Source organism: Haliaeetus leucocephalus, unplaced genomic scaffold (genome assembly GCF_000737465.1).
Source record: "Haliaeetus leucocephalus isolate CR32 unplaced genomic scaffold, Haliaeetus_leucocephalus-4.0 Scaffold373, whole genome shotgun sequence".
Classification (NCBI taxonomy): Eukaryota; Metazoa; Chordata; class Aves; order Accipitriformes; family Accipitridae; genus Haliaeetus; species Haliaeetus leucocephalus.
Window position 1 is genome coordinate 3,010,974 of NW_010972809.1, and position 21,874 is coordinate 3,032,847.

Sequence of the window (21,874 nt, forward strand, 5' to 3'; positions counted from 1 at the left end):
ACATTGTCCTCTTTCCCCCTATCGTGATCTGGGATTGAGCATGTAAGGAAAAGAGTGAGGCTGGGGGAATGGAGGCATGGTTTTTTATTTTCACTTCTAATTTTATTTTCTTTTTCCACAGGGTAGGTCTGTTTCTTTAACAACCTTCTACCGAACAGCAAGAAACATCATGAACATGTGCTTCACGAAGGAGCCTACAGTAGCTGAAGTAGAGGTAAGGCCAGTGCAAGGGGCGGTAAAAGTTTTTATTTCAGGGGACTGAGTATGGGGATTCAGTATAGTTGATGTTCAGGCATTACCAGAAGCAGTTTAAGGCTGTCTAGTGTGGGAGAAAAATAAATGGTTAGATAGACATGGTACTGATTCTTCCTTTTAAAATTTTTTGACATTTTTAATAAAGGTGTTGATGAACTGAGGGAGAGAAAGAAGTCTTAATCTGTCATGTGCTGAAGCACAGGAGCCAATAGGATCTACATTCTGTCTTCCCAATTAATTGTTACTTCTAAGTATTTATATTCTTATTTTTAAGCAGTGTTTTATGCTGAATTACATTGAGATCATGAAAGCCCTGTAAATTTCTGGAGTTTATATTTTAATGAGAGATACCTCGTTCAGCAAATTAAAAATGCATTAATGCTTTCTCTTACCACAGCAAGAATATTGGCGGATAGTGGAACAGAAAGATTGCCATGTAGCAGTGCATTGTGGAAAAGTAGATACCAACACCCACGGGAGTGGCTTTCCAGTGGGAAAATCTGAACCATTTTCAAGGTAAGATCACCAAATCCACCCGCTTTGTCGACTCGTGCTGGCTGGCTGTGTGCTGAGCGGAGGTGGGGGCGCGAGGCCGGCAGGCCAGCTTGGCACTGGGGATGCTGGCACTGGGAATGTGCACTGACATGCGTCTGTCTCTGTGTCACCCCCTCAAACAGGCATGGGTGGAACCTCACAGTCCTTCCTAATAATACAGGATCCATCCTGCGACATCTTGGTGCTGTGCCTGGTAAGCAAGTCTCATTTTTATGTTTCCAGCAGGTGTTACGTGTCCTCTAAATATGGTGGTGTAGTCATCAAAGTCTTCTCCCTCTTTCTGGCCCCTCTGTTCACCAGCTGACCAGCTAGACATGCAGTTGTATGTAGCAGGTGGTATTTAAAGGAATGAAGGCAGGTGTGCAGATAAAGAATTAATGAATAGTTGAGACCATATCCCTGGGAGGAACCAGTTGTACTTGCAGTATCCCTTTCTGTTGTTGCCAGTACATCGGTGTTCTTGCTTTGCATCAGGGTGATGAAGGACAGAGCTGTGCAACTTCCTTACTTGCAAGCCTAGTCTGTAGCGCTGGGCAGAGCAGCACAGAAGTGTTCTAAATGAATTGTCACAAGTGCTTGAGCTGCATATGTGCCATTGCAATTTACTGGTAGAAACATTAGCTGAAAGCATAATTCAGTCTCCTGTGCAGGTGTTGAGCCTGAACAAACCAGTTGGGAAACAGGATACCTGTTTACAAGTACACGTACACTTGATAACATGAAGCAACCTCCTCCGATCAATGGCATTGAGCTTGAGTTACGAGTATTTGTAGATTCTCTAAAGAATAAAAATTTTTTACAGCTATTAGAAAACAAATATGTTTAAGGGCACTGTAATTGACTGGTAGATATTTTGTTAGTGGAAAATGCTGAATTTGTTAAATTATTCTCTGTGAATTCTCTGATAGGAATACTTACAACTTAAGGGTCAGCTTGTATGTAGAACAAGATTTTCAACTAAAATGCCCTCTCAAACTGTCTTTTAATTAGAAACTGCAGTTACTCAAAACTCATTTTCAATCTCTGTTTTAGGAGTGACAATTCCTTGGCTAAATATCGGCATGGTCTTTTCTACCTCATGCTGGTCTCGAGACCAAAATCACCTTCCATACATTGACTACTTACACACTGGTGCTGATTGCATTTGGTAGGTATTCCTGTGTTTTGTTTTCTTTGCATTCACTGCAGTGGCTGCATCTGTAGGCTGGTGTTAACAGCAGCTTGTCTAGTACCTTTTGCATGAATGAATCTCACCTAGAAGGTCCAGTGTTTGTGATTACAGTTTTAATAGGAAAATGTAGTATAAACTTAAGTAATGAAACACCCTTTCCTGGAAGAAAAGTTTCACTTTATCTTCCACGCTCTATTCAGAGATATTTAGCAATAAACTGTTTCTGCTTGACATAGGGTTTAATGTATGGAAAGTTTTCATGACATGGAAGCCAAATGACAGGTAGTCAAGGTAGGCTTTCCTTAGGCTGAGAGAGAGACACTTGTCAAGCTAGCTCCATATTGCCACTTGTAAAGTGATTGAATCCATGCTCTGACTAAATAGGCACTGCTTGCTTATTTTATACAAAATATTTTGAACTCTGTATCTACCAGGTCCGTAGTATTTTCTTATACAATTTCTTTTCATTATCATATGATAATAATTTTTAATATGATTACACACATCATTCTAGTGTCTCAATGTGGACATCACCACTTAGTTGCTAGCTACATTTCATATGCACACATCATGCAAATAGACTTAACACTCCACTTATAAATGGTTTTGAACATGGTGAATCCTTCCTAAATTCAGTGCATACATACTGCTACAGATGATGATGAGTTAGACTGCAGTGGAATTACAGCAGCTGATGGAAGGATTAGAGGAAGCAGGTGTTGCTGGCATGTCAAGTGCCTATCTGCCAGGTTCCTGTGATATTGATGTTATTACCCAAGAGGATCATCAGTGAGAACAATGAAGGATAAGCAATGTAACTGTGTTTCTTGAGCAGAGAAAATGCAATAGATGGAGAAGTTATTTGAATGGTGCCTCCTGCAGAGGTGAGAAGCTGGGTCCCTTTCAGCAGCTCCAGCAGTTCCTCTCTTGAACTCTGATCTGTGGGAGCCTTTGGCTCTTTGTTCGGTGTGACAGGAGAAGGCCTGCAGGGCCCCCTTTGCATCCAGAAGTCCCCGTGGTGGCAGTGTCAACTGCTCTTCATTCATGTGCAAAGTATGTACTTTGGTCATTACCTGTAACTCCCATGTTTCTCAGCTACTGATCATGTCAGGGTGCTGACCCAGCTGTCACTGGGAAAGCACATGGCCCAGAAGAAAGGATTTGAAATCTTGGAGGAAACCATTAAAGCAGGAGGAACTCTCTCTAAATACTTTAAGTTGGAGAAATGTTCTGTATGTGATCATACCGAAGGGTAAACGTAAATGCTGGATTATGCTGCAGACCTGGGAGTTTGTCACTTTGTCATGGGCATTTCATGGCTCCTCTCCCTCATCTGTGAATCAGGAATCTGTAGTCTTTTATAATAATATACTATCAGGACAAATTGCTGAGCAAGCTACATTGTCCTCAACCTTAGGTGAGTCTGTTTCTCTCTATGGCATTCATCTAGTCTTAAATGACAGTAAATTCCAAACAGAAGGCATTCAGGAATCCTCTAATTAAGTTCTGAGGCTACCCTTCATACTGTATGTGTCAAAATGTGTGCCTTTTGGGATTGAACAGGCTTGAATGCAGCCTGCCAAAGTTTTAGGAAGGGCTACTATTTCTGTTTTTCCAAGCTGAGAAGAATAAAAGCAGAGAAGCCATTTGCTTTTCCTTGATTGGCTGGCTTACACACATAAGTACATAGCTTCAGATGTATTTGTGATGATAGCCTTGATGAAACATGGATAGCAAGCAGGAATAACTCAAGAAGGAAGAAGCGAAACTCCTTTGTCTGTAAAAGCTATTCTTTGGCAAGGCTGCCAGGCTGCAGTGTCAGGCTAGTATTCATTATTAACTCATTACAACTTTTAATATTGCAATAAAGTACCCAACTTTATTGGGGAAAAGATGAACTTAATAACTCTAGGTCTGGCATAATATCTGGAGTAGCCCTAACAGCATTGCTTTCAGTGGCACTTCAGTGATAACAAAGCAGGCCACTGGGCACCAAAGCTCTCCTCCATCTCGCAAAGTCCGCCCAGCATCCAGAAATCTCTTCTAAGGACAGATCCCTGGGGTACTAAAATCAGTGGTGCTTCATTTACCTGCAGATTGCTCAGGTCACTCTCTAATCTCTCAGGTTTTACCTCATGAAGAGTAAACAGGCAAGAACTCAATTTTCATGCAGGGCAGAGGTCAGTGACCTAACCTTTTTATTCTGGAGGACTCCTTGGTGCCCATTAAAAGAGAGAAGAAAATTTTGTTCTGCCCAAGACACTCAGAAATCTATGCTGGCTGCTTACTTCCCATTTTTATAGGTACATCAAGAATTGCAAATGAGTGAAATTGCAGCATGCGCCACAGTTGCAAAGGATTTCCATTTCCATCAGTCCTGCCAGTAGTCGGATAGTCCCATGCACTTCTGTGCTGCCCTTCCTCTTCACGCATCCTTCCCGTGCTTTTTCCTGGGCCCGTTTTGTGAGGGACTGCATGCTTGAATCTCTTGGCTGTTCCAGCTATATTTTCTGACTCTAAAAGGAAAGAGTGGGCTCTGCCGCGTTCTGGGTGTGAATTTAAAATATTTTCATCACTGCTTAAAATCTGTTATTATAGTGTAACTAGAGTAATATGCTACACACATGGAGCTGTTCTGAAGCTGTCACTGTTAGCAACACAGGTACTGCCAAGTATTTGATACACGGCATGCATTTAAAATTGCTGTTGGGACTTGATACTTATCAAGATGAAGTTCTCCCACTTCACCTCTCTATAACCCTAAGATTTCTTCCTAAGGTCCTGATCGTTGTCAATATATAAGGAGTCAGTCTATGTACACCTGGGCAACCAGCTCATTAGAGCCCTTATTGTGGCTACAATTAGCTGTATGAGTAGATATTGTCATCTCTTCTGGCTCTCGGCTTGAAGATCAACAAAGACAAATCAAAGTCATCATCACTACAGTGAACAGTAACGAGATGTTCAAATCATAGGAAGTACAGCCTCCTACAGACTCATCAAGCAGGAGAACTCTGTATGACGCATACGGAGTTAATATTAGTGCACATTATAAGCAGATACCCTGACAAGGTCTGTAAGGCCAGCAGAACGCTTTATGAAATTGGTGGAGGGACTGGATGGATGACAGAAAATGGCACCTTTCCCCCAAAATATTTCCAAATTCATTCTCTGCTCTTGTTGTCAAGTTTGGAAAAATGGCTCTGTGTGTGTGTCTGGTGTGGGGGCAAATGGGCTCCAGGTTGAGGTCTCATTGCTTAAAGTGAATTGGTGAGTCATGATAAATCTGGAGATGCTTTTTACTTGCCTGAGCATAACAAATCCAAATAAAGTAATGTCACAGATAAAGTATAGCATGGCAGCAACTCAAGGCAGGTTTGGGAATCTGGGATTTGCACTGTTTCCCACCAAGCTGCACTGCTCAGTTTGCTGTTGTCAGGTACCAACTACCAGATCTTGGGAACAGGTATCTTCTGGGTGGACGTAAACCACTACGCTTTTGGCAGGGTGCAAGCAAGAGTAGCAACTAATTGTCACCATATCACCTGCCTGCATCCAGCAAAATAGCAGTTTTCTGCATGTGTGAAGCTAGGACCTGAGACTCCTACGTTATTTCTTGTCACTTCTGCGTAGGGAGCACTGCTGGCAGTGAGCACAGGGAGGACAGCTGCTTCCTTGGCTTCTAAAAGAGAGGAGGATGTGCAACTCGACATATACCCAGCAGAGTTTTAAACCTCTCTTGCTGCTTTGGCTGCTCTTAGTCAGGTCTTTCTTCTGTTGCAAGGGAGAGGAGGGATGTGGGATTTGTTTAGTAAGCAAGGCAAGAAGGTCTTAGGCTACTTCGTGTACTAACAGTAAAGGTGATTTGTGGTTTCTTGATTGTTACAAAGAGAAGATATTACTAAATAGAAAGATCCTTTGGTTGATGCACAGGTAATGAATACAACCACTTATGATAAAGATAACATTGGTGCTCACGAGATGCAAACTTCTGCCCATAATTACCCGTTTTGGTGCCATTAAAATGAACATCATTCTATTGCTGATTTCTCACCACTGATTCTACAGAGCACTGAGTTTCACATTTCTGTTTTGGGGATTTTGTGTCCTTTGGCATCTAGTGAACACCATCAGACTAAGTGTAAATAAACAGCTTTCAATGAATTGTCAGTGTTTTACTAAAAAGAACCGTGTGGGAAAGCCTGTGTTTAATTTCTTTCTTTTAATCAATGTCCTGGTCTGAATTGCCTGTTACTGTGTAGCTGTGTACCATTATTTACTCCACAGTAAATCCTTCTCTTTTCCTCTGACAAAACAACAGGTATTGCATTCCTGCTGCGGAGGAGAACAAACTTGATGATGTGGTACATACCCTGCTGCAAGCCAATGGCACTCCAGGGCTGGAAATGCTTGAAAGTAATGTAATGGTAGGTTAACACTGGGAGAGGTATTCCCATTTGAGAACCCCAGGGTAATCAGAAGGCTGGTTGTTTGGGGATTTATTTTGGTTTTGTCTTGCACTACAATGATGCAGAGGCTGTTGTTAAGATCTGGCTGCTTTCTACTTGCAGTGTTTACCCACATGGCATTTTTCTAACAAGGCTCACATGTTGAGATAAAAATAAAGGTGACGGTGCAATAAATGTCCACTTTTAATACTGTCCATAATGTATTTAACCTCACAAAGGGAGTGTTTTTTAATCAATTAATCTGCCATGATTGACGTTTTATGATGCCAGCATAGATATGAGAAGCCTAATACTTCAAAGGATTTCAGAGTAATTTTGGCTCCCTTGTTTATTTTGTGGATAATGATTTCCATGTAGTACATTTAAGTATAAATTTGGGAGTCCACAACAAAAAAAAACCTTCCCTTGGCTATCCACGTTAACTTCCCTTAACAGAAGTGCTGTAACAAGGTGGATTCACTGCCAAGTCTGAAAAGATCTAGGTGGAAAACTGAAGGGCCTGCGATACTTTCTGTAGTAGTAGATGGGATTGTTTTGAGGCTTTGTGTTTGAGATTGTTTGGCAAGCGGAAGTTTAAACTGTTGGTTTGAAAAGAGCCACTTCTGTAATTCTCACTCTGGACACTAAGTCTCAGCATGTGGAGAAGGGAAGAGAGAAAGCAAACAGAGCTGAGCTGTTAGCAGAGCACAGCTTTTCTCTACAAGTAGCATGTGGCAGTATCCAGCAAGGAAGGGGATCTAACTGTAAAAGAAAGTTCTGAATTTTTTCTTTTTTTGTTTTGTTTTGTTTTGCTTTTTTGTCTTTCCAGATCTCCCCAGAAATCTTGTGTAAGGAGGGGATCAGGGTGCACCGTACTGTACAGAAGAGTGGGCAGTTTGTTGTCTGTTTTCCTGGATCCTTTGTGTCTAAAGTGTGTTGTGGCTATAGTGTTTCTGAAACAGTGCACTTTGCTACCACCCAGTGGACAAGTATGGGTTTTAAAACAGCCAAGGTAAGTTGAGAAAAGGCATTAAAATGGATTCACGGCCCTGCCATCTAAAACGACAGCAAACCAGACATTCCAGGATTGGTAGCATTGTGAGACTAGTACAACTACATCTGTTTTTGTGGACTATTAAATAAAAAAAGGAAAAAGTTCTGCAAGGCATAAGACGATCCAGTTTTTTCAGAAAGGCAATTGGTTAATAATTGACAGCTAGAAACTTCTGTATATTTGAAAAATTCAGAAGATTGTTATGCCTGCAGACCAGTTTGCAAGGAAGCTTTTCAAAAATCCCTTCAGAGCTAATGACAATATCTTGTATTATGCTTATTGATTTTTTTTTTTAAGTGATGTTTTCTAGAACCATTAGAATCTCAGGTGCAAATATCTGAATAACTGTGCTTGTTAGCTCCTATGATAGGCAGAGTCAGTTAATACTCACAACTGTATTGCTTGTCTTTCTCTGCCCCGTCATTCAGGAAAAGCTGTTGATCAGGGCAATTTCAATTTTAATCGACTTGAAAATCCCTAGGTTCGCTGACCAGCCCATCCGATACTAAGATGTAAATAAAAAAACTTCCCATTCCCTTTTCACACAACTAACCAAGGCAGTTTGCCTGCAGAAACAAACAGGTGAATTGTCCAGTCATCATGATTTTGGCTACATTTCTGTGTTCTTGGACAAAGAATGTATGTCATGTTCCCAATTGCCTCAAATACACTATGGGTTACAGATGCTATTTTGGTAGTGTTTTATAGCTAAGCCACTAGTAAATTATCATTTACAGCTTCAGACCAAGTGGTTAGTAAGCAATTAAATGTAATACATCCACAGTTAGGTTTTGGTTCTTTAGGGTTAATGGAATTCTTCCAGCCTGGTTATACTAACTGTATATTAACTTAGTTTTAAATAAAAGGTTATTTTATTACAGATTTATTTTGGGGAAAGGTGGGAATTGTATATGTGTGTAGTTAAGGAATGAGAATCCTGAGCTAACCTTTTCTGTCTGAAGGTACACAATTATATTGACTCCATATGCTGTATTTATTGCTCTACTGAACACTTGTTTGATATTGTGAAAATGCCACTCCTGTAAGAGACAGAAATCACTATGCAGCAATTAAAAAGCTCTTCTTGGTGCCTCAAATTCTGAAGAACAGTTTCTTTTGATTAATTTTTAAGAGCTTTGCACTGGGTAAATATAAGCTGACTGAAAATCCAGCAGATTCCAATCTATGATAACCTACCTTGGAAATTGAAGTCATAACTCTCACAAAATTTGCAAGAACCGCAGATATGTGTTTATATCAAAATAACTCTAGAAACACCTACTGCATTGTTCTTTTCCTTGTCTCTCCCCCCCCCCCCCTTCTTTCTTCAAACTATCCTATGTTCTTAACTCCCTTAAATTTTGGAAATTCTTCCTTGGTTCCTTCACTTTGACAAGGCACTTTTGCCATTTTCAAAGGCTGGCCGGGATTGTGCTTTTCAGAGGTTGTGACACGTTCTGTGTAACGAGCAAGATTCCCCTTTTGGACTGTTAATGAACTCTGACAAACAACTGTACTTTCCTGTCTGTCCATTCTCGACAGCAATATTGACAGTTTTCAGCTGTTTGATACATTAACTTTGTTTTCATTCTGTGATACTGTGACCTGATTTTTTTATAGTGATTCTCTTTATATTACTAAATGATGTTGTTTCATTTCTGTATTGAATGACTGCTCAATCTCCTTTAATATACGGAAAAATGAAATTCTGCATCTGAAATTGCATTGATTTCAGTTTATAAGGAGTTGGAATAAAAGAGCTTGTATAAAACCTGTGTAAAGGGACAGACAGGTTTCACCTAAACCATACAGGTTGCTGGCTTTTAAAAACACCCTAAGAGCTCCTGAAATTTTAAACTAAGGATGAGAAGAAAGTTTACAGGTGTGGTGGAAGAATTTGTGTTTGGAGTGGCAAAGGGGTAACTCCGTATCCTCAAATAAGGTGTTGGGCAAAGTCAGTAAAACTCATTTAGGAAGCAGGAAAACAGAATATTGGGACTAAATGAATGAACTCCGGTCTAGAGGTTTGGAAATAAGAAGGAATGTCTGGTTTTAAAGGGCTTTGGTGGTATAGGGCCTACCAGAAACTTGGTGGAAAGAAGAGACTCGGCCGGTACTGTAATACAAGAGGAAGAAGTACATAGGAAAGATGGAGTTAGTCATCCAGTTGGAGCAGCACTGCTGCACACAGAAGAGAGCTTATGGCCAAATAAGCCAAGTTTAACTCTGTCACCAGTGACAGACTCCCCGTGCACTGATCTTCCTGTCCTAAATAGGAAAAGCACGGTATTAGCCCTGTGCTCCTGACTGTCCAGCCAAGATGTTGGCAGGGGCCGTATATGTATCCCCCCCAAGTTTTAGTTTGGGTGAGGAACGTGCCTTTAAAAGGCCACATAATTACACTCCTTGGTTGCTATCACAGAGCTGTCTTAGCCTGAGCAGACTGGGTTGCTTTCAGATGAAACCAAATGGGAAGAGGCACGCTAGAAGTGCACCTGATGTCCTCCAAACACCGGTGCCACAGTGGCCACAGGACCAGGCTAGACTGCTCTGAAGTAAAGCTGTTGGCTTTACACACACGTTTTGTGGATGTTTGGGTCCTCGGCATCAACTGTACCGCTCCACACGTCCGCCCCTCCTGCTTCGCCACACTGGATGCTGTGTAGGCATAGCCTGTGTCGTACTAAAGGAGGTGAGAGAAGCTGCGAGGACAGGACACACGATGATGATAGGAAACGGTGGCATCCTCCCCCTAATGAGGATAGTGGTTGTGTTGGTGTGCGATGTCAGAACCAAAATTACTTCAGGGAGCAGCTAGTCAGGAAATCCACACAAGGAGAAGAAACTGTAATGGTGGAGCCCAGTTTAAAACATCATTATGAAAGAGCTGCACTGTGATGGTGAGCAGAGATTATGAACCTTGAAAGAGCAGTAAAAAGCAAAATAGCCACTACTGTGGTGTTTCATTTCAAAAGACAGCCTCGCATAAAAACAAGGAAGCTTGTTAAATGGAGAATGCAGAGAGAAGGGTTAAGTGTTTGCGTGCAGCACAGAAATTGTTTAAAGATGCTGTGTTAGAGGCTCACAACACATGCACATTGCTTAGCAAAAAAATTTCAAAAGGCATACCCCCACTAAACTTGGCATGGCTAAACACCAGGAGAAAGGAGTCTGTTTGAAATGAGACCAAAAAATCCCTTTTGTGTCCAAAAGATGAAAATGCAAATAAAACAACCACTCGAGCAAGATGCATGTAAATACACACAAACGCGGACCAAAAAGAGATTTCAAAGAGCAACTTCCTAACGGCCAAAAGAAAAAATAAGTGTGGAAAAGAATGAGACCAGGGCAATCAACATGGCTTTTGCAGTGAGGTTGTGGCCCCCAGGCCTTGAAACTTTTGGAAGGATGTATGGACAAAAGAGATCCAGTTGACAGTCTGTGAGCATTTCTGGAAGACTCTTGGCGAGGTTCCTCAGAAAAGGCTCTTAAAGAAATTAACCTGCCACGGGTTGAGAGGGAAAGTTCATGCACTGAAAAAGAACTGATTTAAAGAGAAACAGAGGATGCAAACACATGGTCAGTTTTTATCATGGAGGGAGGTCTCTTCCTGCGCTCCTCAGGAATCTGTGCTAAGACCAGTACAGTTCAACATATCCATAAATAACCTAGAAAGGGAAGTGAATAGCAAAACTAATCCTTTGTAACGAGGATATTAATGGTAACGATGGCAAAAATTAAAGCTATAAGGTGTTACAGAAAGATTTCACGATACTGAGTGGTCTGAGTGAAAAAATGGGTTGATAAATTTTAAATGACTCAGGAGTAAAAAAGAATCCTAATTTGACAGACACAGTGATGGGCTCTGAATGAGCTCTTGCTCCTGAGAAAAGAGGTCTTTGGATTCCTATGGAGCTGGCAGCCAAGTGCTCCAGAGAGGTTTCAAAAAAAATCTTGAATGTTAGGAATTGTAAGGAGAGAATAGAGAACAAAGCAGAAATATCACTATGGCACTGTGTAGGCTCTTGCTATGGCCATGGCTTAAATACTTGAACAATTCTGAATCCCTAATTGCAAAAGTAATATAGGGGAACTAGAAAAAGCACAGTGGAGACTGATGATTAAAGGTATGAATTAGCCTCTGTATTAAATAGAAGAGGACTACTCAGCCTGGAAAATTGATGACCAAGAGACATATATGATAATAAGACCAGACCAGAAGTGGCAGGGCGATGATAATTACAATATGAATGTTCACTGTCTCTCATAACATTGAAAAATGTGTCATTAAAAGGAATGATTAGGCAGCATGTCAAAAGCAAACAGAAGTCTGTTTTAAAATACTTATCTGTGTTATTTCAGTACTGTATGGAAGAGAAAAATGTACGTGGATTCAGAAATGCAGATAAATGCACAGATCCAGTGAATTGTGCTAAATACAGCACAGACCGGTTTGGGGCTCAGGGCATCCCTGAGCTGCCAGCCAGCAGGAACGTACCTCGCTTTTTTTTTCTCCAGCACTGTGGCCTGTTATCCTGGCTGCCTGTGTTGCCTGTGTGGGCTTTTGGTCTGGCTTGGAGTGGCTGTTCTTAGGCAGCCTCAGACAATATGCTAAGCAAATCTAACATGTAACCAGACTTGTCGTATCACTCCTAAAAGTGCAGCTGTTCCGACCCCAGGCAGGCTCTAGCAGAACCTTCTGAAGAACGCTTTTCTTACCTATGACCCTCTTTTGAATGCTTTTTGGTCAGCAAAGGTTACTAATCCATTTTATGATACGTGTTAGTTATCACTTCAATGCATGCAATCTGTGCAATTAAAAATGATGAATTTTATGATGGATTGGTTCTGATAAAAGAAATACCAAGAGCATGTAATGAGGGTTACAAAACAGGTGAAAAAAATTTAAGGTTAAACATAAATCTTAATTTTTGTTTGTGATGAGTAGGTATTCGGTGGGCTTAACCCCTAACTGAAATAGCACCTTCACATTACGCTCCAGTGTTAGCATCAGCTGAAACTTTTCAGACGTTATATAAAACAAAACATACCTCTTCAGACACTGGGGAAAACTCTAGACTTTTCCCAACTGCAGAGTAAATCAAGAAATTTGCCTACATAAGAGTTAGCAAAAGGCTTAAAGCTACCAAAATCACTCAGTTTGTATTGACAGGAATGAAAGATGCAGTTTTAAAAGCTTACACGTAGGGGAACTGGTGACAGGCAAAACTGAGCAGAACTGAAACCCTCTCTTTTTGCCTTTTGTCTCTTTTCCCTGACATCTGCCTGCTTTGCTAGTTGTGGTCTTTAATTCTTAACTACTTGCTGTATTTTTAGTGCCGTAAAAGATGCAAAATCATAGCAGTCCTGGGTTTCAAGCAGGTCAGACCACTAGATCTTACTGGATGGCTGAGAGTGCAAACAGTGTATTACTGAGCTTAAGGGATTGGGTTACTCCTCTTGGCCTCCACAGGAGAAGAATTCTTAGGGAGGGAATTTTGAGGTGTTTGTTGGTTCCTCCACTTAAGAGAACTGCATGCTAACCTATGCCTGGGCATCCTTCTTTTCATTTTTCTCATTTTCTTCACATCTCTCCTATTCTTGTTTTTTCCACTGATGTTCAATTTTCTTTTTTTGAAAAAAGGGTACACCTGAACTGTGGTGATGCTGGAATACTTGCATTTGGCTTCACTCTCTTTGTATATGCAGACTTTCCTCTGCGTTAAATTTCACAGTAAAGCATATTAGAAGATAGCATATAGATTGATTTCTTAGCATAAATGCCATCATGCATTGCAGATACTTTTTTGCTCTCTATTGGTGACTTTGAAAGAAAATAAAATGTTAGATATAACAGGCACTACTTTCTCTAAGAAAGTAGTTTACTGTGCCTGGTAGCATGTGTTTGGTTTAGGTTTTTGAGTTCTGTTCTGTGGCATTGGTTCACCTAAAGTACATGCAGAAAATCTTTATTGGTCCTTTCCACAGGAAGACCCAATACAGCAAAGCACTTGGGCATCTGGCTTTCCGCTGAAAGGACTGATATGTAATACAAGTTTATTTCATTATGAAGTTAGGTGCTGGATGTAAGTTAGGAACATAAATACTTTGTTTAATTTGGACTATAGAAAGCTCTTACTTTTTATTGTTTTAAAAGGCTACTTTTTGCTACATTGGATTCATTCTAGATAACTTTTTATTTTCAAATTTGCTCAAGAACTAATTTGGCAATTTCTGTCCCAGGAAATGAAGAGACGACGTATAGCCAAACCATTTTCAATGGAAAAGTTGCTTTATCAGATTGCAACAGCAGAAGCAAAAAAGGAAAATGGACCGACTCTGAGTACGATATCATCACTTCTTGGAGAGCTCAGGTAACGAATTGGGGGCCTGTCGTACCCATTTTGTTTTCATTGACAGTCTCCAGAGGTGGATGACGTAAGTAACCCTTTCAGACACATGTCTTTCACCTACTTAACCAAGCAAAAGCCCAGCAAACATACTTGAAGACAGCCGCACGTGGAAGAAGCAATTTCCTTGGCTGTATCTGATGGGAGAGTGCCCGTGGTTAGGATGCCTTACTCTTAAGAATTCCCTACTTTGGGCACTATCAAAGAATTAAAAATACAGTTTGCCTTGGGTTTTTATTTTGTTGATTCTTGGTGCCGAGAGTCAAGATTTCCTGATGCATTATGTGAACTCCATGGTGCCAAGTGGTTAAATACGTTTCTTCAGCTTTTCAGCCTCTTGGCATCAGTAGCCACTGTCAATCCATGTCTGTAATGGGTTTTGCACCAGGAACCCTTGTCTTCAGCATCAAGATTGTTACACTACAGTTGTAGGAGGTACTTTGTATGCAGAAAGTTGTCTTGATTTAAACCACTGAATAAGTGAGCAGCTTATGCATGGGTGCTAATGCATCTTGCATTAGAACTTGGAATGTTTTAAAGAAAAAAAACCTTCACACTCCTTTTTCTTCCCAGTATTAAGGAAACATGTTTAGGGTTTCTCTTAAGATAGGTAAAAAAAGAAAATACAATGTTGCCTGGCTTCCTGTGTAATGATCTTCTCTTTTGTTCCCTACCATGTAGTTGCTACCTATCTTTCAAGTTTGTGACAACTGGTACTCGAGATGTCAAGAAAGTTTTGATGAATGGAATCTACAAACTGTATTTAACTAACTAGCATGTTCATTTGGAAAATTTCCAGTGACATATTGAAGGGGAAAACAGCCCATGTGTTGTTTTAGTGTTCAGAAAGAAATACAAAGAGGTGTGCTGACTGCTTTACCTGCAGCTGGTTCCCCTGTGGGAATAATCACTTCCAAGTGCCTTTTTTTTTTCTTTTTTTTTTTTTTCCTTGAAGAGGAAAAGTCTGCAAGTGCGAAAGGTGAAACAGAAATGTTGGTGCTTGCTGTTAGACCATCACATCGACCTCTATCAGAGTGGTTCTCAAACTTGTTCTCATGTTTAGGTTGGAATTCTCTGGCGGATATTGGTCCTTCCTGTGGCTGCTTATGTAAAACAAAACCCCAAACAACAAAAGCTGAAAAAAACCAACCAAAGTGGAACACTGTACCATATTTTTTTTTCCTTTGTTTTGTTTTGCTTGTTTGTTCTGTGTCTTTTGCTGCCTCCCCTCCTGATCTGCCTTGGTTGCTCAGTTTTCCCATGCCATTTGCTTAGCTTGGCTCTCCACCCATCTTCAGCTGTGTCTGGTGGTGAGCTTTTTTATTCTCCCTTTCCATCTGCTCAGCTTACTCCACACTTGCTGTCTTCCACTCGGCTCCAACCCGACCTGCTCTCCTAATGCTGTATAGTTCAGCATAGGAAGTATTGTCCACCTTGCGGACGCCGTGGGTGAAGGGCGGCTGGAGGGCTTAGTCTTTATTCTTAATTGACATCTCCTTCTTTTTCCCCTGGGTGTACAGCAAGATCTTCGTCCTTTGGCACAATCACTTGCCCTGCTCCCCCTTTCCTGCCTGAAGCACCTCATGGCAGCAGGTCCTTGGTTCATCTCTGCCTCCTGATGAAGGTGGCTTATGTTACTGCTGACAGCAACGGCTCCTCCTCCTCAAGGTGGCTTTTGGCAACTTCAGGAATGACAGTCATGTTAGCCACATCTCCCGACTCTCCACATGGCCCCGAGCAACCATCGACCTCCAGGAAGTACTCGGCAGTCCCCAGTTCTCTGAGGAGCAGTTTGAGAACCACTGGCTTGATACAGTGGTCGCTGTTAAAATCCGGAGATAGCTTTTGCAATTAGGCAGCGTTTCTGTGGTGCTGGCTGTCTCTCGCCATGCGTAGGGAATGGCACCAACCTCCAACAACACTCAGGGCTTTGCTGTGTGGAGCTAAGGTTTCAGTGATGATCGTGGTAAAAGGGTGATTATACGTGGCTTTGTGGTGGTATGAGGCGATGCCAATGTCTAATTGCGTAAAACATTCACAGGGACACGGAGCTGAGGCAGCGGCGGCAGCTTTACGAGGCAGGTCTCCATTCTTCAGCGCGCTATGGCAGCCACGACAGCAACAGCACGGGGATGGATGGAAAGAAAAAGCCTCGAAAGTGGTTGCAGTTAGAAACGTCAGAGAGGAGATGTCAGATTTGTCAGCACCTGTGCTACCTTTCCATGGTGAGTAAAATCACTTGGCACCGCTGGGGTACTGTGCCCCTGTTCTAAGGTACTCTAATGGGCTATAAGTGCTTGAGAGACAGCACATGACTATGGAGTCATCTCATGCACTCCACACAAGACGTGGAGATGTTGATTTGGTTTGTGTCAGAACATTTATCACCTTGGGCAGTGGTGACAGAAGACAACGGCTAGTGTCAGCTGGCTTCCCTCCCCCTGTAAGGAAGGGATGCCCTAGTCACTCAGCTGCTCTCGGACACCCATGAGCATGTCTGCATTGCACTAGGAGGGGTAAGAACGATACCTGTAGGTTGCCGGTAGTAGTAAATCATGGCGTAACAGTTCTCGGGATGAGCTAGCAACTCAAATACATGCCCCGAGTCTCAGGCATACAGCTACAGCCTGTGCTGCGACAATTTCCCTGCAAGCTAAATTGCAGGGTAGATGTATCCTATCTATCAAGCTAAGATGCTGTTTGCCAACCTGCCTGCTCAAAAATAGAAGTCACGCCCATAAACTTTTTCTCTTTTTAGAAGTAATTGCCTGCTGGCTTTTGAAGGTGTGCTAACCACTGTGGTGACACTTTCAAGTTTTTAGCTATATGCAGAACATCTAGAAATACAGCAATTTCATTAAAATTACCAAAAGCCTCTCCCACAACCTTATGTACCACTTAATTCCAAGATCAGATATTTAAATAAACATAATACAGTGCATGTGAGTGCATATTCAGTCCTTTTTCTGGCATCTTTTGGGGTTTTTTTGGTTATAAATGTTAGGTTTTTGATGGAAATACAACGTAACTGTTAAATGATCAGATGTAGCCGTTTCCTTCCCTAAGACAGAATATGTTCAGTTTATATTGTGTTTTAGACCCCTGTTTAAGCAGCACTAGTTTGAAGTAACTTTAAAATGAGTTTATTTTAAAAAACAACCAACCAAACCCTCTTAATTCTGGTCCGTTTGCTCTGGAGTAAGCGTAATTGAGGGAGGGATTTTTCCTTGTCACTCTTAACAGCAGTAAGGGACAAAAACTCAACTTGGTTGTCAAATTCCAAGCCGATGGTGTAGGCTTGGCAGGTAGCCAGCTGAGCAAATGTGACCTCTGCTGAATGAGACAGTAGCTGAGGAATCCTGTGGCTAAGCTTTTGATTTTATCTTTATTCAAGACAGCATTTGAAGTAATGGGAAATGGTTGCTTTCAGGAAATCTTTCGGCTACATATTAGATACCAATAAAAGCTTCATGCATACATCGTTATTCAAATTTGGCATTCATTACTATTGGTGTTTTTTTGAAATAAATTATATGTATTTGCCAACATTAGGACTCAAAAAGGGATATGTACTTTCTTCTTACACATTCTGAATAATTTCACAATGTGTAATGCTTCTTGTTTATGCTCCTTCTACTAACTTGTACTAAAATACAGGTTTAATAATTCAGACAATAATTCAATACTGTGTGTATAACATGGCTACAGTTTGGAGCTTACTGCATTTCTTCCCCCCGCCCCCCTGCATTTTTATATAGGTTGTACAGGAGAACGAAAATGTTGTCTTCTGCTTGGAGTGTGCCCTGCGGCATGTGGAAAAACAGAAGTCTTGTCGGGGACTGAAAATGATGTACCGTTATGATGAGGTCTGTACAATAGAGCTTTGTGATGCTGGTGAGCTTTGATACTGAAAACGTGGGAGCACACTTAACTCTGCCTTTGTCTTACCAAGACCTCAGGAGACTGTGCTTGATTTTTTTGGTGTGGGAAGAAGGTGCTTTATTATGATTAAGTAAAAGAAATAGAAGGAAACGTGATTACAAAGATGAAACCTTAAGCGTAAACTGCATGAATATGTGTTACAGCACATAGAAGCCATTTAATGCTTTGGGATGCTGTAGAACATGAGGCAATGCTTTGACTGGTTAACTTATGGTAACTTGTGTACTGTAGGATAACTTCTCTCTTGTTGATAACTGAAAGTTCACACTGAGTTACTCCAATCCAGCCTGAACGTTCTTTAAGGCAAACTCGTAGAGTACTTTTAGATGAGAGGTCTGGTAATGGCTTCAAGCAGATGTGACGATGAATAATCACAGAACTCAAGCTGGTGGTTTAAGACTGTGCCTGGGTTCTGGGCTAATGCTGCACTGCAGAACAGTCAGGAAACGTCTCTCCACCTGTCTGGTTAGCTCTGTTTCTCCACTGAGTGTGAGGGGATGGGTGGGGAATAGAGAGTGGGGGAGCTTTTTACTGTTAGCCTGAACTGTGGATAGTGAAGCAGTGGGAGAAAGTATAAAATCAGTTCTTGGAGATCAGTGCTGGTACAAGTAGCTTTTTGAGACGGGCTTCTCAGCAGTTTCTGATGTATGTGCATAGAGGCATGGCAGAGAAACCCAAAAGGTCAAAGTAAGTCTGAGGAAGATCATGCCCTTGCAGCTTCGTTAATTGATTGTAGACTCTGTTCTGATATCAGGTACTGTAGATATAAACAAGTGCAACCTACAAAGCCCAGACAATGGTGAAACTGCCTTTGTAATGCGATAAACACCAAAACGTTTCAGGAAGTTATTCAGAAATTTTAATGTATTTCTCTTATTCCTGAGATTATTCAGTCCCTTACATCCCGTGTTAATTCTATTGAGGTTTTGAAAGCCACTCTTTCCAGCAGAATCACATACAATAATTATTTTTGCTAGGTTTTGTAATTACAAAGTAGATATTTTAGGCTGCACTGGGAAAGGCAAGAAAACCTCTCCTTCGATACTGGATGATGGTGATTATTTTTTTCGAAAGTAAAAAACTGTCACAAAGTTTCTACATTTCTGAAAGATACTAACTGCATGCCTGGTTACTATTACAGATTTTGGGGGGGCAGGCTATGAATGGGCAGAGAGATAACCTGCATGTCAAGTGCCATTTATTAAATCTATTTAACTGTTAGGCAGACTTAATTGAGAAGCTATTTCAACTTTGCACAAAAATAACTTCCCAACATTCTCACTAGGACGGGACAGCCAGTTCAGAAAAATCTCCCCCTCAATACCGCAAACTTCATCAAATCCCTGAATGCAATGGAATTAGGAGTAGCGTTGTAGCTAAGACACTTTGATGTGCAGTTCAAAGACTCCTCTGTCTCTTGCCGATCCTGGTGCCATGGACCTGTAGCCCTTTTTCTGCATGGCAGCAGGTTTTAAATTGTATCTGAAGAACGTTTCTGACCCTAGTGAAGTAGTAACCTTGCAGCCCAGCTTCTTTAATCTTGTTTGGTGGCCAGAGCTCAGACGTTTCTAAGTTCTGCTGATTACTGTCTTTAAGTTTGGAGGGGGAAAGCTTCAGCAAGGGCAGTATTTGGACTACTACACAGTACTTTTTACAAAACTCCTGGTTCTAAGTAAGTAGTATATGAGCCAAGCTTCTGCACAGTTTGCAAATATATAGATTTTTTTCCCCCCAGTTAAATGCTTTCAGTCAAAAAAGCCAGCACTACATCTCTGTTCATCAGAAGTGACTGGAGAAAGAGCAGATGCTAATTTGTGTTTTGTTTTTCCCACTTCCTGAACAGGAACAAATAATCAGTCTAGTCAATCAAATCTGCGGAAAAGTATCTGGTAAAAATGGCAGCATTGAGAACTGTATCAGCAAGCCTACACCAAAAAGAGGACCTCGTAAGAGAGCGACAGTTGACGTGCCATCATCTAGGCTTTCATCCTCCAGTTCATCCAAAAGTGCTTCAAGTTAATCCTGAAGATGCCAACACTCTCATTTTGTCAATTTATATATATTTTTTGTAATTATTATACCATAGTTTGGAGTACTTGCTGTAGAATACAAGCTGTCTTTGCACTAGCTCTAAAGAAGATTTTCTTCTGGTTTTAGAGAACTAATTTTGTTTTAGCATTAAACTGTTGAATTTTTTTTTGTACTTAGAATAGATAGATACAGCAGTCTGATTTTTTTAAACTGCCGTATGTTCACTGTTTTAAAACCGGCAAGGGGCTGATAAAATATTAATTTGTATTGTCCCTATGGCTGAAAAAAATAAAAAGCCTTTTTGGTAACTGTGAAAAAAGGCTTTTAACCCATTTTTTGAATAGGTTAAAGTTTGATGTGTTTTATAATTTGTTCTCCAGTCATGTGAGCAGATTTTTCTAGAGAGAAAAGGGATAGGAGACAAAAACTTGAAAGAAATTGCTTTACTTTGGCTGTCTTTTATTCTGTCACGGCAAGATGAGTTTTGTAATTTTTTAAATTGGAGAATACACACTTTCTTTGGGAGGTTATGGCAGCTGAAGATGGACTTTGTTTCCTAACTGTAGGCAAAAGTAGGAGATTTGGAGTATGTTCTCTTTTACCAGCACATCACTATGCATCTGTTTTGAGGGGGAAAAAAAAAAAAATAAAAAAAAAAAAAAAAAAAAAAGGAGGAAAAAAGACTGCCTGCCTTGAGGAGTCATGTGAGGGAAAACTGTGCCTGATTTCATTAGGAAATCCATTCTGTTATTTTTTGGTGCTGTTGGCTACTTTATCAAAAACCCTTCAATAGCATCCTTTAAAAAAAAAAAAAAAAAAAAAAAAGTGATTGAAGCCATAAGTGCTTCTTTTGTCATAGACGTGCAATCTTTCTAACATTCCATTTCCATTCCACTGCTGTTTTTCACACCTTTACACAGTCAAGCATTAATTTTTGTTTTGAATTTGTTTCATTATATGATCACATTTAGAGCCACTAGCAGGTCTGCATATTTCTTTTGAATGTGAAAATGCATTTGCTTTCATCTTGTCTATTTTTTCTCTTCATGTTGTAACAAAAAAAAAAAATCACACCTTTTGTACATATGCCTGTAAATTTTTTTAAATACTTGAGCCTTTTCTTGGGGTGGGGGGAGGGATGGTGAAGAGACAAGATGAAGAAAAGCCTTACGTTTCACTTTCTTCATCGGTTGGATTGGATGCTTACAGGGTTTTTCTTGTAACATTTATAAGTGCTGCTTACATCACTGAACAACAACAAAAAATAATAATGGAGTAGCTGTTGCCCTTTTCTGGTTGTGTGTACAGTATGTGTGGAATAAAAAAGGGAAAATGTTTTCACAAACTGTTTTGTTTCGTAATTGAATTCAACAATACCGTAGCTACCCATATTGCACTGAGCTTGCCAGTGGTGACTGTCAGGAAAGTCCTATAATACAATTTGTTGGTTGTTGTTGCAGAAGACTGAACTGTTTTGGAATATTTAACAATAACATAAACAGAGTCAAGTGTTTTCAAATGTGGTTGTCTGGTTTTTATGGCCTTGCTGTGTACTTTTCCCTCTTGACAGTAAACTTCTGACTATGGCTTACAGTTTGACATTTAATTTATTAGCGCTGCTCTGCTCTCTTTCCTTGTAAGGAAAGACTTCATGTTGTTTATTGCCAGTTTTTTGTTTACTTTCCAGGTTTGTACTACGAGGTTTAATAAAAAAACAAAACTTTTTTGGACATTTTGTCTCTCTTCTGGAAAGTGAGTAAAGTAAAAATTTCTTTCAACAGATGCCTCATTAAATAGTAAATATCTAATTGTAGGTAGTGAGCTTCTAGCTTTCATTTCCTAGAGAGGGGTCAGGAAACACATTATCAGGTAACAGGAGATAGAGTGAATCCTTAAGGAAACTGGCCACTTCCCAGATGGCGAGCAGCAGGAGATGCCTCATTGCCAACCATTAGTTTTGTCAGGGCAGGTCTTTGGAAGGGATCTACATCACAGCTCATCCTTTTAC

At 40.6% G+C, this 21,874-nt stretch overlaps 1 protein-coding gene across 3 annotated transcripts in view; it reads left to right on the top strand.

Moving 5' to 3' along the window:
- The window catches only part of JARID2 (jumonji, AT rich interactive domain 2), a 222,511-nt gene extending 201,836 nt beyond the window's left edge, over nt 1-20,675 (top strand). For 2 of the 3 annotated variants that reach the window (XM_010573172.1, XM_010573171.1), the window contains 10 exons: nt 122-214; nt 653-771; nt 933-1,003; nt 1,843-1,957; nt 6,303-6,408; nt 7,259-7,441; nt 13,727-13,857; nt 15,935-16,118; nt 17,652-17,759; nt 19,679-20,675. In XM_010573172.1, coding sequence (XP_010571474.1) covers nt 122-214; nt 653-771; nt 933-1,003; nt 1,843-1,957; nt 6,303-6,408; nt 7,259-7,441; nt 13,727-13,857; nt 15,935-16,118; nt 17,652-17,759; nt 19,679-19,855 — 1,287 coding nt within the window. In that variant the 3' untranslated portion in view covers nt 19,856-20,675. Of the gene's footprint in view, nt 1-121; nt 215-652; nt 772-932; nt 1,004-1,842; nt 1,958-6,302; nt 6,409-7,258; nt 7,446-13,726; nt 13,858-15,934; nt 16,119-17,651; nt 17,760-19,678 lie in introns of all 3 variants that reach the window. The other variant, XM_010573173.1, reaches the window with a different exon arrangement.
- Nucleotides 20,676-21,874: the final 1,199 nt, after the last annotated feature.